General features: G+C 42.4%; 1 protein-coding gene across 1 annotated transcript in view; it reads left to right on the top strand.

The window, feature by feature from the left end:
• Positions 1 to 21,874, top strand: part of LOC146655638 (zinc finger matrin-type protein 4) — an 80,357-nt gene that overhangs the window by 13,878 nt on the left and 44,605 nt on the right. The window contains exons 2-3 of the mRNA XM_085428339.1: positions 2,901 to 3,017; positions 18,987 to 19,079. Of these exons, the coding sequence (XP_085284465.1) occupies positions 2,907 to 3,017; positions 18,987 to 19,079 (204 nt within the window). The 5' untranslated portion in view covers positions 2,901 to 2,906. The remainder of the gene's footprint in view (positions 1 to 2,900; positions 3,018 to 18,986; positions 19,080 to 21,874) is intronic.

Genomic DNA, 21,874 nt, shown 5'->3' with positions numbered 1-21,874 from the left:
GATATTAGGAAGATAAGGATATTTCTGCAGTCACAATCATTTTTAATTAGCCTAAAGATTAAAAGATAGACTCGTTTCCGCCTGGCTGACGTCCAGGCTGGCGGTGCAAGGTCTTTTCCTGTAAATTCTGCTGCAAATTTAATGTGTCAGTTTCCAAGATATATCTGTTCCATTATGCCTCATACTTCACGTTGTGGAGGTAATAATGCATCTAGGCCTCCAGACAAAACAAGTTTACAGCTTGTCATCTGTGGCATATGAGATTGAATATTGTGCCTCTCAAGCATGTATAACTTACTGAACACAAGTAAAGACGATAGTAAATTCTGTTACTGTAAATCAAATGCAGTGCCTTTTCATTTTAACGTGCATTATGTGGGTCTCACTGCAGCTTCAATTAGATAATGAAAGAAATGTCCATACAGCGTGTCTGCGGTTAATTGGAAGGTCCAGGGTGCACTAAACAGACAAGATTAACAGACAGGAGTAATTACTCTGTGTGTGTGTGTGTGTGTGTGTGTGTGTGTGTGTGTGTGTGTGTGTGTGTGTGTGTGTGTGTGTGTGTGTGTGTGTGTGTGTGTGTGTGTGTGTGTGTGTGTGTGTGGAGCGTTGTGCAAACATATTGGCTAAATGGAATTAAACACTAGGTGTGAAACAAAGAAAATTCATTTTCCCTGCTGACACGTGGAGTACATTTTGTCTGATCTCATCACAAATGTTGTAATTCTCAAGATACACAAAGGGCCCTATTCTTTCAAAATTACCAGAGCTGACCTCGACAGGATCCTTGTACTTCGTAGCTGTGAATAACTTTGCCTCTACAAACCCCGACCTGCCACTTCCTTTGCGAAAAGACCTCAGACGGTTTTAATGGCTTTGGTTTGTTCACTATTCCCTACAGACCAGTTACTCACTCTTAACATGTCAGAGCAGTGCCTATAGGGCGCACATAATGAAGAGAATAGAAAATTGAACATAAGACCCCAGAGCAGATCATTAAGCTGTTTCTATTATTGTACTCTGTATATAAGCAAAGCACTGTACTAGGCTTCGAGCCATCACTCCCAGTAGGATGCTCACGTTTCTATGGTTTAAGCGGTTCCCAGCGCTCACCAAGTATAAACACACCTTTTCTCACAGGGAAATGTTACTGGAAACAGGTTCACAGAGATGTTAAACCCTCTCTCTGCCTTACAACATTATTACTTTCCTTCCAATGTTCAAAACTTCCTGGGAGTTTCAGTTGCTTACAGCATTTCCATTACATACACTACTGCTTATTATGGTTGGCACAGCTGAAATTTTTTACCTGGTTCATTTTTACAAGAACACCTCCACAAGTTGCACTTTCTAAATGGCACAAAGCAGACTAAGATGAATATAGTAAAATCTAAGTTTAGCAGTCTAAGATAGCGCGTTAATTTAGCTCATGTCTGTGGCAAAGGCAGTAAAAACACAAGCACGAGAATAAAAAGAAAGCATGGTTCCAAATATCTATCGTAAACCAGTCATTAGAAGCCAAGCTTAATGATTATTACCCTATTATTAAGTACCATAAGTGTTATGTACTTAATTTGGGTGTGTAATTAAAAGGTAGAAAAACTGTGTACTGTAAGGAATTTTACTGAACCATGCAAACTCTCATTGAGGTTGGTTCACAATATGATCGGGATATTAATAAAAAAAAAAACTTCACCCAGAGTAAAAATTCTGCCCAAATGATTTGGGGTAAATTAATGCGCACATTTTAAGAATACATCTATGATGTCACAAGCTCATTAATGTCTAAAATAAAGTCGTGACTCATTTGTACTTTCCCTGTTCACATTTGTGCAAAGAAGCAGACATTTGTGCTTCATTATTTCTGAAGTCATCACATTCTCATTTGTCTGGCCTGTAATGCTAATAAAAATAAAAGCAGAAGGTAGTCAAAAAGGTTTTTTCTTGGTTTTTTTGGTGGGTTTTTTTTTTTTTTTTTTTGCATAAATGTCCACTAACTATATGCAAACAAATCCATACTATGGTGTTTAATTTCTAAAGAAAACAGTGCAGAGTTATAGTAATTGTAATAAAACTAATAACAACACATATGATATCAGAAAATGAACAACAACACTGTATTTTTATGGTCTGTTATATATGGTTATATTTTGTCTCTAAAATACTGTAAGTAATTTTAAGAGTCCTTTAAAATGCTCACAGTAAATTCTGACATTACATGGAAAACATGTATGAGATTATCGACCTTAAACACTGAGATAACTGTGATAGCTGAGCCAGCATGGTGAGGCTTGGATTTAAAAATTTAAATCTTCTGCTCCAGATTTGAAAGAAAAACTTACATTACTGGTTTTATTACCAGGTTTGATTTAGTCAATTAAAATAAAAATATACCTCAAATTAGGAATTTGTTAAGATTAGGGCGAAAATAAATCACTTTAGTAAATCAGATTCTTGTTTTTGAGTATTTGCACTTTTGATATTTAAAAAAGTCAGGAACCAATTCTGTTTTTTCTGCTGTGTCTGTCATCAATAAAACCATATCTAAGTAAGCTTTTGCTCTCAACATCATGTTAGAGCTTACTGAATATTTTTTTAAAAGTTTATTACTAAGTAAAATGCAGAAAACTCGCGCAAGAGCCTCAGGCCATTGTTTCCAAGTCTAGAGCCAAAATCCATGAGAAGATGTTGTGACAGAGAGGATCAACATATTTTAGGCTGCACTGTCATAATGAATCTGTCATTCTGAAGGAAAAACGATTTCTAAATTGAGATATTTGCATGCTCATGCATCTCAAACACACACAGTAAGGTTCACTGACATTTTATTCCGTCCTGCATTTTAATCATATTCATATTTGCATATGTTTGGGTGTGTATGTGTGTGTGTGTTTTTGTAGTCTCAGATGAAGATGAAGTCTGCGGGCGTTGTGGATGGAGGCTTGTTCACAGAGAGCTATTGTAACATCTGCAATGCCCAGCTCATCTCCGAGTCCCAGCGCACCGCTCACTATGAGGTGAGTCCATCTCCTCTGCTCAGTTTCTGAGGTATTTTCTCATATTATTCCAGAATAAACATGTGTTCAACAACTGAAGAAGACACAAAGGTTCTTATGCATAAAGCAAGCCAAAATGTTGCAACGTTTACTTCATTTTCAGGCAGATTCCTGCGTGGTACATTTTGCAAATGCCTTATTTGTACCAATTTCTGCTTGTGGCGTTCAAAATAGTGCTCATCCATTAAACATAGTATTAATGCAGCACTGTAATGCTAGTTACTTGCACAACAACAAATGTGCACACACAGTTTTTATTTTAATGTAGTATAGCTTTCAGCAGACTCTCTCAGAGTAATTTATTGGATGGCCATTCAGCCCTTGCATTATTTAACTAGAATCTAAATGTGTGTGTTTGTGCATGTGAATGTGTGCTTGCGTGAGTGTACTGCATTAAAGTTGTACTTAATTACAAGATACAATTGGGATTAACAAGCAGACTAATGAGGGTGAGGCCCTTATCTAGGCAGACTAAAGCAAGGGCAATGATGGTGTGTACGGTAGGTTTCTGCATAGATGTGCACCTACAGTACGTCATTCACTTGTCAGTAATCTATTTCTGTCCCTCCCGAGCCTGACAAAAACACACAGCCTTGAGTAGAGCAGATGAATAGGCAAGCTGAGTCATTGCATTTCATCAGTTCCAAAAGGTCTCTGTAGAGGTTAGCAGATCAAGGAGACAAGGAAACAAATCATTTGCAAGCAGGAATATTTTGAATGTTATATTCTAATCAGATTGAGGGCAAAGATGGGCAAATTTACTAGGAGCACATTTCAAAAACAAAAATAATTTCTCATTTCCGACCAAAGGAAAAAAAAATGTCAGAAGTCCCACAGTTGTTCTTCAAACATCCCTAAATGTCTCACTTAAATAATTCATGCATCCTCTTTTGAGTTGAGATAATTTATATGTATTAAATTGTTGAACTTCAGGTAGTTGCTTCAGCTTTGACTAATGAAAATGGACTTAACTAATAAACAAAATCCAGGTCAATATCAGGCTGTCTTTAGCCAATTAGGGGTGTTGCTGTTGGTCAATAGGACCATCAAATGCATTATGTTCCAGTGCTTTATCGAAGGTTAAAACCAAAGGCTGAACAAACCCAGGTGTGTGACCTGTCTGTCAACTATAAGCCCAGCATGTGCCCCTTTGTTTCAGTCACAGTCAGTGGTTCTGTCTGCTGCATCAATAAGTGAATTCTTCACCTTCTTGAGCGTCTATCCTGAGATGCTCATTTCCTTCAGCCCTTCCTTTAATTTATAGCAACTCTATCGTGACACACGTAACACATCTGTTCTCAGTCTTCACCCTCTGCTGCAATGCCAAAATATCAAAGTGCCCTCCACTCTTGTACAGGTACTTCTACTTTATCTTCCCAGGGCCTGTCAGTTCAACAACATAAACATAGCGATTAACACATGACCAGATGACCAGGTCTGGTCTCAGACTAGTAATGTCAGTTTCACTTGGTAAGAATCTGGCACATCAATCAGTATTGACCTTCCTTTACTTAAGTTGCCAGTGTTTGAGTGCTTTAGGTTTTAGCACCTTATATGAAAGGTTTTAACTTTTAGCTTTGTGTGTTAGGGCATTGAGGGCCATTGCACTAGCTCTTCTTTTATCTTCAGTTTCATTTGTCACACACTTAAGCATTTGATTGTAAAGGTTATAAGAAAGATATATTTAAGCACTTCATTAAGTCCCTTTAAGTAAGCCTCTTTTTCTCAGTTCCCCTTCCACTTTTTTTCACATTGCAGTGTCTTTTGCATGTCTGACTACTTTTTTTTGACCACATGCTCCTCCATCACCAGCACCAGCCATCATGGTCTTTTTCTTGGTTTCATTCTTTTTCATAGCCTTTTTGTTAGGGGTTCCGAAAGAGACTCAGGCGCAGGCCAGGGTTTCCCTTTAAGCGAAGAACAGTGCGTTTATTCACAGTGAACACAATCACCAAGTGGCTATGTACAATGTGCAGGGGAAACGGGTCCGGGTCGCCAGGGTCCGTGGGAAACAGGGTTAGGGGAAAAGGTGCTCCACACTTTCTGTACAAAAGCTCCTCCTCAGTCACTCCTCTCAGAATCCGGTTCCAAAAACGATCTAAACACAAAAGGTCGGGTTAGCGGGATAATAACAAAGGGCTTTCAAGATACAGGTTGGCAGATACACAAGTTTGACTGACGCTGATAGTTCAACGATCCAGCGAAGACTAGTGCAGACTCGCCATCTAAGTAGTGCAGTAATCAGCTGGGATCAGCGGCCGGTGTGGTGATGAGCAGGTGTGTGGGCCAGCAGCGGGAGCCCGCAGTGAGCATCGCCGTGGCGAGAGAGAGAGAGAGGGCGAGAGAGCAAACAAACCACAAACATATTGCCCAATAGAGGATTGACCAGCAGGGCACAGGGACCATGACAGTACCCCCCCCTCAACGGGAGCCCCCCGGCGACCCACCAGGCTTACCAGGATGAGACAGATGGAAGGCCCGCAGCATACGCTTGTCCAGGACAGCGGCCCGCGGAACCCAGGACCGCTCCTCAATGCCATAGCCCTCCCAGTCCACAAGGTACTGGAAGCCACGCCCGCGGCGGCGAGAGTCCATAATCCGCGTGATGGAATAGGCGGGCAAGCCGTCCACAAGCCGGGCGGGCGGAGGGGGCCCGGAAGGAGGGCACAGGGGGCTATTCTGTACAGGTTTGATTTGGGAGACGTGGAACACATTGTGAATCCTCATGTTGCGGGGCAGCCGGAGTTTCAGAGAGACGGGGTTGATCAGTGCCGAAACCTCAAAGGGACCAATGAAGTTTGGGTTGAGCTTCTTGGACTCAGTCCTGAGAGGAACAAAGCGCGTGGACAGCCATACCTTTTGTCCCACGCTGTATGCTGGAGCTGGTGTGCGGCGGCGATCTGCGGTCTGTTTGGTTCGGTCCTTCGTGCGCAGCAACGCCGTCCGTGCGGCCCGCCAAGCTCGTCGGCACCTCCGTAGATGGGCCTGGACAGATGGCACAGAATGCTCACCCTCGACAGAGGGGAAGAGAGGCGGCTGGAAACCCAGTGAGACCTCGAAGGGAGACAGACCAGTGGCGGAGGAAGTCAGACTGTTGTGGGCGTACTCAATCCAGGGTAGTTCATCACTCCAGATGGACTGGTTGGAGGACGCTGTGCACCGCAACATTGCCTCGAGCTCCTGGTTAGCTCGCTCACACTGACTGTTGCTTTGGGGATGGTAACCGGAGGTCAGACTGACCTTTGCTCCTAATGAGGAGCAGAATTCCTTCCAGACGCCAGACGTGAACTGGGGGCCTCTGTCAGACACAATGTCTTCCGGGATCCCATGCAAACGAAACACATGACGGGTAAGCAGTCGTGCGGTCTCCATGGCCGTGGGAAGCTTGGGTAGAGCTATGAAGTGGGCAGCTTTAGAAAAACGGTCCACGATGGTAAGTATGACAGTGTTGCCTGCTGATTGCGGCAGTCCGGTTACAAAGTCCAAAGCTATATGGGACCACGGCCTGGACGGAGTCGGCAGGGGATTGAGCTGTCCAGCGGGCGGCTGATGAGATGGTTTATTCCGGGCACAGGTCGCGCAGGCGGAGACGTACTCCCGAGCGTCTTTAGTCAGAGAGGGCCACCAGAAGTAGCGCTGGAGGAAGTTGATAGTGCGGTGGACCCCTGGGTGGCACGTAAAGCGGGCAGTGTGGGCCCATTGAAGCACTTGAGAACGTACTGATTGAGGGACGTAGAGCCGTTGGGCTGGCCCACCTCCCGGATCCGGTTCCGACACCTGAGCCTCCCGAATGGCTGCTTCGATCCCCCAGGAGATGGCGCCCACGACACAGGTGGCGGGGAGAACGGGAGCGGGCTCAGTGGTGTCCTCCGAGACTGAGAACTGACGGGACAGGGCATCGGGTTTGACATTCCGGGAACCGGGTCTGTAAGAGATGGAGAAGTGGAAACGGGTGAAAAACAGGGCCCACCTGGCCTGTCGAGCGTTGAGCCTCTTAGCTGATTGTAGGTATGCCAGGTTCTTGTGGTCTGTCCAGACGAGGAAAGGCTGAGCCGTGCCCTCCAACCAGTGCCGCCACTCCTCCAGGGCTAGTTTTATCGCCAGCAGTTCCCGATCCCCGACGTCATAGTTTCTCTCTGCAGGGGACAGACGGCGGGAGAAGAAGGCACAAGGGTGGAGCTTACCGTCCTTCCGTTGCGACAGAACCGCTCCAACCCCTGAGTCGGATGCGTCGACCTCGACCACAAATGGCTGCGTGAGGTCGGGTTGGATCAGGATGGGGGCTGAGGCGAATCGTTTCTTCAGTTCTTGGAAAGCTGCCTGAGCTTCTTTGTTCAACTGAAAAGGAAGCTTGGGAGAGGTTAGCTGGGTCAGCGGCAAGGCAACTCGGCTGAAGTCCCGAATGAACCGCCGGTAGAAGTTGGCAAATCCAAGGAAACGTTGCAGTTGGTGCCTATTAGGAGGTTCCGGCCACTCAACAACGGCTTTTACCTTCACAGGGTCCGGGCGGAGGTTTCCTTGGTCGATTATGTACCCCAGGAATGCAACGGTGGAGACGTGGAACTCACACTTTTCTCCTTTGACGAACAATCGGTTTTCGAGGAGTCGTTGCAGGACCTGTCTGACATGGGTCTCGTGCTCGGATTGGTTTCTGGAAAAGATCAGGATGTCATCTAGATAGACAAAAACAAAACGGTTAATGAAGTCTCTGAGCACGTCGTTCACCAGGGCTTGGAACACCGCAGGGGCGTTAGTGAGACCAAAGGGCATGACAAGGTACTCGAAGTGGCCGAGGTGGGTGTTGAAGGCGGTCTTCCACTCATCGCCCTCACGGATGCGAACCAGATGGTATGCGTTTCGCAAATCCAGTTTGGTGAAAACAGTAACCCCCTGGAGGAGCTCGAAGGCAGAACTGAGGAGCGGCAGAGGGTATTTATTTTTTACTGTGATGTTGTTTAATCCGCGATAGTCAATGCATGGCCGGAGGGTTTTATCCTTCTTTTCGACAAAGAAGAAGCCTGCCGCGACTGGAGAGGTGGAGGCCCGAATGAGGCCGGCAGCCAGGGATTCCGTGATGTACTTGTCCATAGCGTCTCGTTCTGGAAGTGAGATGCTATATAGCCGACTGGTGGGTAAAGGAGCTCCCGGGAGCAGTTCGATAGCACAGTCATAGGGTCTATGCGGAGGGAGTGACTGGGCGCGGGCCTTTTGAAACACCTCAGCTAGGTCGTGATAAACAGAGGGCACATTAGTTAAATCAGCTGATTCCAATACCCCAGAAGAGGGCGTTTCAACGCTTGGAGGCGAGGCTGCTTTAAGGCAGGTCATGTGGCAGTCCTCCCCCCACCCAGTGACACGCCCCTTCAGCCAATCTATGTGAGGGTTGTGCTGTTGTAGCCAAGGATGGCCGAGAACTAGTGGAGTGCGAGTTGCTTTAAACACCAAAAAACAGATTTCTTCAGAATGATTGCCAGAGAGGGTGAGCTCGACAGGCTCCGTCACCAGAGTGATGTCTGGAAGGCGTTGACCTGACAATGCCGTAACACGTAATGCATGAGGCAGGGGCTCCAATAGTAACCCAAGTTGCCGGGCTAACTGACAGTCAATAAAGTTTTGTTCCGCCCCAGAGTCGATTAACACCGATAGGGAGCGGCTCTTAGAGTGAATGGAAAGCGTGGCCGGTAGTGTTAAACGGGGAGGAGCTTCTTCCTGGCTCAGCTCGCCCACCAGTACTCCTACCATCACTGGCGGGCGCGCCCTTTTGCCCGCGAAGGGCAGGTAGCCACAACATGTCCCCTGTGACCACAATAGAGGCACTCACCGGCGGTAATCCGGCGCTGACGCTCCGCCGCGGTGAGATGGGAGCCGCCCAGCTGCATGGGTTCCTCTCCGTCCCCGCTCTCGTGAGTCCGGGAGGGGCCGGCATCCGCCATGGCGCCGGTGCCAGAGATTCCCGCAGCCTCATGGAAGTTGTAGTTCCGCTGCGACCGGCGAGCCCGTAACCGCTCATCCACCTTAATGCACAGGGACATTAGCTCATTAAAGGAGGCAGGGAGATCACGCATGATTAGCTCGTCCCTTAATTCTTCTCTGACATTGTTCAGCAACGTGCTCCGTAGCGCCTCCTGATTCCACCCTGCCTCTTCTGCCAGAATCCAGAAGTCGATAGCGTAATCAGACATGCTTCTCCTACCTTGTTTGAAGTTGAGGAGACGGAGAGCAGCGGCCTCTGCCCCGGTGCCTGGGTTAAACACATTCTTAAACTTGGAGAGAAAGTCAGCGTAGGTGATGACAGGATCAGAGTTTAACACAACCTGGGCCCACTTTAGTGCACGGCCCCTCAGAAGTTGAACGAAATAAGTGATCTTCGCCCCATCGTTGCCATGAAAACGCTGCAGCTCGCGAAACGTCAGAGACACCTGAGCCAAAAATCCGGCGCATTTGTCAGACTCACCCGAGAATGGTTCCGGTGTGGGTAAAGGTCCGTCAGACGGCGTACCGACCCGCGGTGAGCTACCTGACGCTACGGCGGGCGGTGCCGCCTGGGGAGCCGGGCTGGGCGGCTGGGGATTCCCTGGTTGCGCATTTCCCTCCAGCGGTATTAACTGCGCCACTGCCAGGGTCAATGCGGCGACATCCTGCCGTAGCTGCCCGAGCATTTGTTCATGGCGGGCCAGCGCGGCTTCCTGGGCGGCCAGAGCCCGGCCCACGGGGTCCTGTCCTGCTGAGTCCATAATGGCTGGATCGTTCTGTTAGGGGTTCCGAAAGAGACTCAGGCGCAGGCCAGGGTTTCCCTTTAAGCGAAGAACAGTGCGTTTATTCACAGTGAACACAATCACCAAGTGGCTATGTACAATGTGCAGGGGAAACGGGTCCGGGTCGCCAGGGTCCGTGGGAAACAGGGTTAGGGGAAAAGGTGCTCCACACTTTCTGTACAAAAGCTCCTCCTCAGTCACTCCTCTCAGAATCCGGTTCCAAAAACGATCTAAACACAAAAGGTCGGGTTAGCGGGATAATAACAAAGGGCTTTCAAGATACAGGTTGGCAGGTACACAAGTTTGACTGACGCTGATAGTTCAACGATCCAGCGAAGACTAGTGCAGACTCGCCATCTAAGTAGTGCAGTAATCAGCTGGGATCAGCGGCCGGTGTGGTGATGAGCAGGTGTGTGGGCCAGCAGCGGGAGCCCGCAGTGAGCATCGCCGTGGCGAGAGAGAGAGAGAGGGCGAGAGAGCAAACAAACCACAAACATATTGCCCAATAGAGGATTGACCAGCAGGGCACAGGGACCATGACACTTTTCCCCTCCGCTTTGTGTGTGCCAGAGGGGAAATTTCCATCAGCTGCCACTGACACTGACAAGTATGTCCTTTTTATTGGATTTGAATAGAGACAACTCTAGCATTATCTTGGCACATTTTTATTCTTCCGTAGCATAAGACAGTGTATGTGTGATGGCTTTATTCACTGTTTGATGAGACACTTCTCTAATTGTGAGCCAATCAATACTGCTTTCCATTTTGAGATGTCCTACATGTGATTCAAAACACTTTTCAAAGATTCACAGATTCAAGATTCTTTTGCTTACACATATACAGTGTTGGGCAATTTACTTTGAAAAAGTAATTAATTGGCTTCCAAATTTCATCAAAATATATTAACTTATTTTTCAGAAAGTACGTAATCCTTTCCATTTCCATACACTGTGTCAAGGAGTTTATCCAAGCGCCAATAGCAGGAGGAACTGATGTTTTCCAATTTATTGCAATCATACGTTTTGCCTGTAATGTACAATAATCCATAAACTTAATTTGATAGGTTGTTAATTTAATATTTTTAGGATACACTTGTAGTAGCATCATTTCTACATCCAAAGTGATCTTTTTATTTAAAATTTGGTTTATTTTGTTCATCACCTCCTGCCAAAAGGCACAAACAATTCTACATTCCCATATACAATGAAAAAATGTTCCACGGGCTTCTCCACATTTAAAACATGTATCTGGTATTCTATTATTATATTTATTCAGTTTCACCGGTGTTACATATGTTTGCATGATCCAATTGTATTGTAGTAATTTTAAGTTACTGTTAATCGATTGTTTTTGTGCTTTTAAGCAAATTAACTTCCATGTCTCCTCAGAAATATTAATATTTAGGTCCTTTCTCCAAGCTTCCAACTTAGAAACTGATGTTTCTGAAGAGGCAGAAACAATCCAATTATAAAATGTTGAAATTAAGCCTTTATTACCACCTTTTTTCACCATAAACTCCTCTAGCTTACTTAACTGGGGAAAATTAAGGGATTTATTTTGCATAGATGAAATAAAGCTTCTAATTTGTAAATACTTAAAAAAGTGTTTTTGGGGGATTTGAAATTTTGAGACTAAATCCTCAAATGAGACCATTACTCCATCACAAAACAGATCACCCACTTTCTTAACACCTTTTACTGCCCAATCCTGAAACCCTGCATCCAACTTTCCTGGTACAAATAAGGCATTTCCCCAGATGGGGCTAAACTGAGAGAGATTGTTCTTAATATTCATCATTTCTTTTATTGTAAACCAGACTTCAATCATGTTTTGAACTATAGGATTATTTGTTTCTTTCTTTAACTGTTTGGATTTCGCAGAATATAAGTACAAATTTAATGGCATTTTAAGAGCATTTGCTTCCATCCCCACCCATGACGGGGTATTTTGGGATGAAAAATAAAATCTTATTGTCCTTAATTGAATAGCCAAATAGTACCAGTAAAAGTTGGGGCATTTCAACCCCCCTGTATCAAAGGGAAGGTACAACAAAGACAAACGAATACGAGGCTGCTTCTTGTTCCAGATAAACTCTCTGATTAGTGATGTTAATTTAGTAAATAATCCAGCAGGAGGAGCCAGTGGGACATTTTGAAACATATACAACAGTCTAGGTAATACATTCATTTTAAGAACACTTATCCTTCCAATAATAGATAGTGGTAGACTTATCCAACGCTCCAAATCTTTGGAAATTTTCTGTAGTATTATATTATAGTTAAGTACCACCACATCTTTTAATGAAGGAACTATTTTAATACCTAGATAGATGAATTCAGAGTTAACAGTAAAGCCAGATACATTCTGATTTACGTTTTGATTGTACCCTTGATTAAGTAACATTAATGATGATTTTGTTACATTAACTTTATACCCTGAGAAAACCCCAAACTGATCTAATAAATCCTTTACAGCGGGCACAGAATTTTTTAATTGCTTTAAAAATATTATGATATCATCAGCAAATAAAGCAATTCTATGTTCCTTTCTACCAATCCTAACACCTTGTATCTGTCCACTGTTTCTAACAGCTATTGCCAGAGGTTCAATAGCTAAAAGGAATAAAAGTGGAGATAAGGGTGAACCCTGCGGGCACCCTCTTTTAATATCAAATTGTTCAGAGATTATCTCATTTGTCTTAACCTGAGCCACAGAGTGACAATGTAATAGCTTGATCCAATGCAGAAATACCTTTCCAAACCCAAATCTAACAATGACATCAAAAAGATATGACCGCTCAATTCTATCAAAAGCCTTCTCCGCGTCAAGCGAAAGAATGGCTGTATCGTCCTGCTCACTTTGATTATGAAGAATGTTTAAAACTCGTCTTACATTATGAAAACCCTGTCTATGTTTAACAAATCCATTTTGATCATCCCCTATAATAACTGGAAGAATACTTTCTAATCTTTTAGCAAAAATTTTACAAATAATTTTAGTGTCTGTATTGATTAAGCTTATAGGACGCATATTTTCACACTTATTATTTAGTTTTCCAGGTTTAGGAAGCAGTATTATCAGGGACTTCCTTAATGAGTCAGTAAGATTGCCATTATTAAAACATTCTATATACATATCTAAGAGGGGCTGTGCTAATTTATCTTTAAAATATTTGTAAAGGTCAATTGGCAATCCATCTGGACCAGCTGTTTTGCCAGCATTTAAGGAGTTTATTGCATCTATAATTTCATGTATACTAATTTGCCTATCAACATTTACTTTGTCTTTTTCTGAAATTTTTGGTATTTCAAGTTTATCTAGAAATAAAGATTGCATTCTAGTTACATTATTGAGTTCAGAGTTATATAGCGTTTCATAAAATCTTTTAAATGCATTATTTATCTCTAATGGGTCTACTATAGTATTACCATTTGAATTTTCTAATTTTGTAATTGCCTTTTCAGATTCCATCAAATTTGGAAGCCATTTAAAAAAAATTTAAAAGTAGTAAATATAGAACAACTTATGTAGGAGAGTGGAGTAGGAGGAAATTGTTTAGCATGTGCATGCTATTTTTTATTGTTTATTCCTATTGATTATATTTTCTTATTTCTTTTTTTGTTTTGTTTTTTTTTCTTGAATTATGTATAAATGCCACATATGGTACAATTGTATATATATTTCATGTGAGCTTGTTCTTTTTTTTCTTTGTTCGGAAGAGAGCAGAGTGGGAGGTGAGGGTGGGGGAAAAGGGTTTCTATTACAACAGCATATTATTGGAAACTACCTTTGTATGTTGTTGGAAAAGAAAAAGTAATTAATTATAGTTACTAGTTACTTCTTCAAAAAAGTAACTGAGTTAGTAACTGAGTTACAAGATTCTAAAAGTAATTAATTACTTGAAAAGTAACTATTACTTTACTTTAAAAAAAAATGTTTAACCCTCCTGGCTCCAGGGTATAATTGGCCATTTTTAACCATTTTTGATTTTCCCTCCACATTTTACCTCTAAAAACTATTTACTTTGCCTTGTTTGGTATCATTCTTTTCAGCACAACCTCACGTTTCTGAATTTACAGTTATGTTTTCATTTTGACATACTGCCTTAACACAATTGATCTGAAATCAGACAAAAAACATAAAATCCGAGTAGTAAAAGTTATAGTTTTTTAACAATCACAAACATGTTTATTGAATCATAACTTTAAATGCAAATATAAATTTTACAATTTTAAAATCATATGCACAAGTTTTGCAAACAACAAAGTTATTTGCAGCTATTTACCTTTTACCCTCTTTTTTTATAACCATTTCAAACTATTTATTTAACAATCAGGTGTTCTGCATTCAATGTGTACGTACTCACTCTCTCTCTCTCTTTCTCTCTCCCTCTCTCTCGCCATCACTCATAAAACTTCCCCCTCTTCCTAAACAACCAAATGTCATGTTGCCATATCATTTTTGATTGGTCGACATGGTGCATTTTTCCACCAACATGAGAAACTAAGTTTTTTTGTTTTGTTTTTTTATTTTTTGCTCATAAGGAGAGAGCGCTTGCTAGCGCTGTCCTTAGATGTTAGACGAGACGAAACTGTTGAGGAAAAAACGCCGCATTTATATTGTTTATCATCTACACCACGTGGCCTATCAACACAATTTAAAAAACTGGTATATATCACCTTGTTGCCTTGTCATCTTGAAGTGGTCATGTGATTGGCTTACCGCGACTACTTTAATCTTCCTCAGTCAAACAGCAGCACTCATGCGATTGTTTTGCCCCCTGAGCTCCAGGTGTTGTGCCAAAAAGTGATCGTGATTATCTACCGCAGGAGCACGCACAGCTGCTTAAAGCTGTAGCGCCCAGATTACTTACGTAGACAGCTACTTCCGTGCAACTGATATAAGATGCGGTAAGCTGAAGACAGCTTCAACCTTCTGTTTGTTGAAAAAAAGTAACGCGACCGCATTTTCTTGTTAGTAACGGTAACGGCGTTGTAACGCTAGGAATCATAATTAGTTAGATTACTCGTTACTGAAAAAAGTAACGCCGCTAGTAACACCGCTACTTGTAACGCCGTAATTCCCATCACTACACATATATAACTGTGCCATGCCTAACATTGCAAGTTCTACCATGGAATGGCCAAAGCATCTCTGACATATCAGGACATGAATATAAGACCTGGGAATGTCCTTTGCTGTCTGGCACTGGCACAGTTAGTTGCAGAATGGGCCTCCATCGATTAGGCTTGTTCAGGCACATCACAAGTGTTCTCAGCCCAGATTAGGATCTGTGGAGTTTGGAAGCTGGATCAACATCTGGGGCTTATCATCTTCCATAAACCATTCCAATTAGTTTTTCCAGAGTGGTAGGAAGGTTTTTAAGTGTTCTGGTGGCACAGTGCTTCTCTGCAACTATGTTTACTTTAGTGGTTTCAACCTTGGGGCTGATTTCTGCCCATGTCACTCCTGGCCATAACACAGCTCTAAATGCCTTTGTGGGAGACATTTTTATGTAGCTGTCTCCAGCCCTGTCTATCTCCTCCAACTTGATTTTACACTCAGAGAAACAGGGGAAGACAACACAGAGAGACATGGATAGTCCATTAGAGAAGGGCGAGCACGGAGGGTCAGTGCAGGGTAACCATGGTGACATGAGGTCCTGCTTTTAGCCCATATCCCAAAGCCATCAACTACATGACCATTTATACACCTATGAACACAAGACACACACACAGGCACTGACAAAATTCATCAACAGTAGTCTGACAAGTGAAGAGACGTGAGTTCGTGGTCGGGTTCTTTTCCTCAGGGCCAAGAATCCAATCAAAGCACTGGAGCATCAACTACAATGCCTTGTCATTTACTTTCATATCATATGGATATGATGTCATATAGAAAGGTTTGGCAGATAAAAGCATTTGACAAATATTTTTTGCTTTGATCTAATCACATTAATCTCTCATTAATCCAAAAATTCCCCATTTTTTGTTCTTGACGCATTTCATTATCACCGTCTTTACTTGTGTGCCTGCACTTGGTTGAACAATCTGTGTTTGCTGCATATGGAGTAGGAAAGGTGTAATCTTTCTGATCGTGCCAACACTGAAAAAATAATGGCAGCCCTAGAATTTATAGATAATGATATACGTTATATAGTAGGAAGGAATGAAAGCCAGAGTATGGCAGTAAAATTATGTGTATGGAGGAAGATAGCAGTGTCAACCAAGATAGCATTGTCAAAACACATACACACTCTGTAATCTTTACCCTGCAGTGTTTCGGGGGATTTTCATTGTCCCGCATTAAAGTGACAGTTAGCAGCTTCAAGGACGGCTCGCTGTCCTTTCATGTAAACACCACTCTGGCTTATTATAGCTTATATTGGTTATACCCTTAAGTACAGTAATAAATGCAGACAAAGAAACACAAGCTTAGGTGTAGCGAGAATAACATATTAGTAACCAGAACAAAATAGTCAAGCGCAGCAGTAAAATCTACAGTCAATTAAGAGGTGAGTCTCAGATAATGATGGGGAGCGTGTGTGCTGCATATTCCTGCAAATTTCCACAGCAAAAGCCTTGAAATGAAAGGTTTCTTTCAACTGAAATGGCTTTTACTGTCATTTGAAATGGTTACATGACAAGCATATTTTGAATTATAACCTCCTCGTGGCTGAACATTGGCTAAAATGTCGTACGTATCATGTAATAAATTGTTTTTCTAGGGTTGTTAAATACCTGTTTACAGTTTCTTTGCTCTTGTTGTGTTTATTCGTGTTTATGCTAGTGAAGCTTTGACAGCAGGAGTGCAGTACGTAGCTTGATTGATTACTGTCCTTGTGTTAGCACAGTTGGATTTGTGTAAACTAATTCACTGCTTATTGAAAAAAATACAAGTAAATGAAATAAAAAAGTAAAAGAACCTTCGATGAATAGTGTTTTAGGAGAGAATGATTGCCTCCTACAGTATTTTATATTCAGGTTAACACAATAAAGTAAGAAGAGCAAATTGAATTGTTTTGGAGTGCACCTTGTTTAGAGCAGAACAGAAGGAAATACAAGAAAAATGAACGCTGCAAGCAGCAGTGATCATGTCCTTGCACCATGGTGCATGTTGGGTTTATAGACAATACAGATGGACATAGGCATTTCAAGATGGTATGTTTGAAGCAGGGATTTCGGAGTGCCCCTTGTGTAGCGCTGGAACCCAGTCACGATGTGTTTCATCCATTTCATAGGCTGGTTTGCCTGCAATAATGCCAAATAATTAGCAACTCTATAAATAGAACGTAGTTCTGCAAAATCACTCATTAGGATGCTTGTTCTAATTTGCTATGACCTCAGAGTGCATCGAAAATAAAACTAATAGGCTATAAAGAGTGATATAAACTTGTTTAGAACTTACCTGAATGAAAACGTCTGGAGCACCAACAGATATTTGGAGATGGAAGAGAACTGGATATCAGCTCGTCTCACAGCTGCTATCCAGACTAGACGCCTTCTTTTGGTAACATCTGATACAAGAGCTGCCTCATGTTGCTTCCAGGTGGGGAAAGAATGAAAAGATAAAGCATTTTCAAGCTTATTCCCTTACCAGTCGTGCGATCTAACATTGCAACCGACCGCACAGCAAGTGCGAACATGGGATGTCAAAAAACGTCTAGAAACTAACTCCTCACAGCGCTTCGTTACTACGTTATTACCCTGACACTGCTCGCTGCACTACATAGATAAATGGAAAATGTTTTGCCGTTTTGTGGCGTTAGCTTCAGCCTCTTCACTCCTTTTTGTGCATCCCGTGCTTAGCTGCTGCTTCTTCAACAAATTTTGGGGGGTGGCCAGTACCCACCACCCACTTAGTAATGCCCCTGGTTGGTCTGTTGGTCAACATGGCCACAACCCTAACTCCATAGGTCAGGTGGATGACATATAAATAAAATTTGCACCACTTAGAGTTTTTAGGATGTTGAATCATGTAGGATCATGTTGCTGTATATCATGTGTTGAATAAACAATGCAAATCCTTACTACATGGTGTCTGTTGCACAAGATTGATTTACCTTTGCCCTGAGAGACTATGACAGTGACTCAGTATCAACATTTAGATATCTCCAGACCAGGTCTCTAGACACGGTTAATTTCCTTGTGCTTATGCTTGACATTAACCATGTCCACAAAACAGAAAAGCTTAGTATCGCCAAGAAGTTTTTAATTACATCTGAGGTTACCAGGTTTCATGAATTTTCCCACCCACTGTGACCCACTTTTCTTTTCTTTTTTTATATCCATCATTAGGGTCTGAAAGTTCTTCTGAACACATTTGTCATGCAAATCGTGTAATGGACATGTCGGCCTACAGTGTCCATTTCATGCTTTGCCTCTCCAAAACATGAAATGTACACACATGCAGAAGTTGCAGTAAGATGTGGTAACAGCAGAGAGAGAGATTTTATTTCAAGCCAAGATGAAAATAATCACGGAAAAGCATTTAAACAGACATTATTAACACATTTACATGTAAATATATATTAGCTGTCTAGCTTAACCGTGTCTGGTGATTAAGGACCCTGGAATGTACTTCATACGTATTTTCCCTCACTATCGCCCTCTGCTGGTCATGCAACTTCTGCATGTGTCAATTTTATGTTTTCAAGAGGCAAAGCATGAAATGGCCACAGTGGACTGGCTTGTCTAGTACACACGATACTGGGTTGCAATTGAGGTGGCTATGGATAGCCTGTCAAAAGGAGTATATCAAAGTATAAAGCTTGTCATTTCATGTTGCCACACGGTGGAGTTGTACCTATCGCTAAATATTAGCATATGATTTCTCCTCTCCGATATAAAAGTCTTTCCTCACTTCCAACATTTAGCACTTTACAGCGTTCAATGTGTGCAGATCAAGCAAAGAGTCTTCAGTCCTCTACCACTAACACACTTCTCCACATCTTAGTCAGGGATCCACAAAGCTAAGGCAGGCCCAGTCCATTAGTCACCTGGCCAGGAGCAAAATGTTTACTAGCATCATCAGCTGCAAGAAAGCTAAAAGCTTGCAGGGAGTTGCTAAGATAGAGTGACAGTCATTGATTTTTTTCCACTTGGCACAGTTGATTAAAAAAAAAAAAACTCACTTCCTAGTTGACCCCCTGTTTCTCTCTTTCTCTCTCTGCCAGAGCAAGAAACATGCCAACAAGGTACGTCTGTTCTACATGCTTCATCCTGAAGATGGAGGACCACCTTCCAAAAGACTGAGGCCAGATAATCCAGTATGCTTCCACTCACTGTTTGCATGTGTGTGTGTGTGTGTGTGTGTGTGTGTGTGTGTGTGTGTGTGTGTGTGTGTGTGTGTGTTCTCTCGTATTTACTACCTGGTGGGATCCACAACCTGAGATTTCACTCACCTCGTGGGGTCCCCACAGGCACAAGCATTGCAATGGATAGAAAACAGCCTCCTGATATGCCTAGTGCGATTTTTTTTGAAAAGTAAAATTGGTCCCCTTTAAGTGACTTTTCCTGACAACGTGTGTAAATGTGTGTGTCGACTTGACGCCCTACTGTTGAAATGTGGTATTGCAAGTGTGTAAAATTGGACCGGTGGGGCCATTTTCCTGACAAAGTGTAAACTTTTAAACTAAGTATAACTTTATATTTTATGAATGCATTTACATCAAAAGCATTTCTTAATGATCTGGGTGCAGTTTTGAAGGGTTGAGCATTCTGATATGTCACTCCTACGCGATTAGGCCCCCCAAAATGTACTTTCAAAATCCCCTATACATTTATATTGCCTTTTCCACTAACTTTGCGGTCATGCTGTGAGTCACAGGAGGGGCGTAGAGGGTCAGAAATCGGGTCACTTCATCGCCAAATCACCCTCTTCAAGACTTAAGTGTTTGCATTCTGATACGTCACTCGTACACGATTAGGCCCCCCAAAATGTACTTTCAAAATCCCCTATACATTTGTATTGCCTTTTCCACTAACTTTGCGGTCATGCTGTGAGTCACAGGAGGGGCGTAGAGGGTCAGAAATCGGGTCACTTCATCGCCAAATCACCCTCTTCAAGACATAAGTGTTTGCATTCTGATACGTCACTCGTACACGATTAGGCCCCCCAAAATGTACTTTCAAAATCCCCTATACATTTGTATTGCCTTTTCCACTAACTTTGCGGTCATGCTGTGAGTCACAGGAGGGGCGTAGAGGGTCAGAAATCGGGTCACTTCATCGCCAAATCACCCTCTTCAAGACATAAGTGTTTGCATTCTGATACGCCACTCCTACGCGATTAGGCCCCCCAAAATGTACTTTCAAACTTCCCTATGCAATTGCATTGCCTTTTCTCCTAACTTTGCGGTCATGCTGTGAGTCACAGGAGGGGCGTAGAGGGTCAGAAATCGGGTCACTTCATCGCCAAATCACCCTCTTCAAGACTTAAGTGTTTGCATTCTGATACGTCACTCCTACGCATATTAGGCCCCCCAAAATGTACTTTCAAAATCCCCTATACATTTGTATTGCCTTTTCCACAAACTTTGCGGTCATGCTGTGAGTCACAGGAGGGGCGTAGAGGGTCAGAAATCGGGTCACTTCATCGCCAAATCACCCTCTTCAAGACATAAGTGTTTGCATTCTGATACGCCACTCCTACACGATTAGGCCCCCCAAAATGTACTTTCAAACTTCCCTATGCAATTGCATTGCCTTTTCTCCTAACTTTGCGGTCATGCTGTGAGTCACAGGAGAGGCGTAGAGGGTCAGAAATCGGGTCACTTCTTCGCCAAATCACCCTCTTCAAGACTTAAGTGTTTGCATTCTGATACGCCACTCCTACGCGATTAGGCCCCCCAAAATGTACTTTCAAAATCCCCTATACATTTGTATTGCCTTTTCTACTAACTTTGCGGTCATGCTGTGAGTCACAGGAAAGGCGTACAGGGTCAGAAATCGGGTCACTTCATCGCCAAATCACCCTCTTCAAGACATAAGTGTTATTAAAAAAAATTTGACAGATTTTTGAGCACTATGTACCAAATAAAATCGTTTCGAGGTCAGTAAGCACAACCAGAATTCATACATAAGGCACACTGTTGATTTTTGAGAAAATTAAAGGATTTTAAGTGTGCTTTATAGTGTGAAAAATACATTATACAGAAGAAAAGAATATATCTATATATATGGTTACCGCTCATGCTTCGAATTATACCGCAATATGGATTTTCGGCCATATCGCCCAGCCCTACTTAGAAGTAATTTTCCTTTATATGTTTACTGTCTTTAGCTTGTTAATACTATAAAGATAAAGTTAAAGAGGTAATATCTTTAAAAGTAAGGGGGGAGAAACTCAAGCTTGCATTCAAAAGTGGACTGTGGGGTATTTCATTTAAAAAAATTTTTATATCAATCAATCAATACTTTATTTATATAGCACAATTAAAGACCAGAGGTACACCATAGTGCTTCTAAATAGTAAAATATGAAATAAAATTAATTGGGTATGATAGCAGAGTATATATACACTTCCCGAAAAAAAACAAAGCAGTAATTAACCTGGGAATACTATGTTAAAAGAAATATTTCACTCCTAGTGTAAAAAAAACTAGTAAGACAATAGGTTGAAATTTGATACAGATGCAATAAAAGTACAAAGTGTACATCCGATAAATCACTAACCGAAAATGCAAGATCAAATAAATACGTTTTCAACCGTGTTTTAAAAGACTGAATAGATTCCGACACGCGAATATCAGCTGGAAGACTGTTCCAGATATTAGGTGCAGCAATGTCAAAGGCACGATCACCTCTGTTTTTTTAGCCAGGACATAGGTTGCGCCAAGAGCATTTGACTCGATGATTGAAGTGCTCTCCTAGAAGTATACAGGCTGAGAAGTTCAGTTAAATAGCAAGGCGCAATATTATTTATGATTTTGAATATAAGCAATAAAATCTTAAAATCAATCCAATATTTAATGGGCAGCCATTAAAGTCAGCCATTTCTAGTACCAGTTAAAAGGCGTGCCGCTGCATTTTGGACAAGTTGTAGTTTAGGAAGAAGGGCAGA

Source organism: Rhamphochromis longiceps, linkage group LG13 (assembly GCF_057381845.1).
Source record: "Rhamphochromis longiceps isolate RC_006_pf linkage group LG13, R_longiceps_female_GT1.1, whole genome shotgun sequence".
NCBI classification, from domain to species: domain Eukaryota; kingdom Metazoa; phylum Chordata; class Actinopteri; order Cichliformes; family Cichlidae; genus Rhamphochromis; species Rhamphochromis longiceps.
Note: the sequence above shows the minus strand (reverse complement) of the source record. Positions and strands in the feature narration are given on the sequence as shown.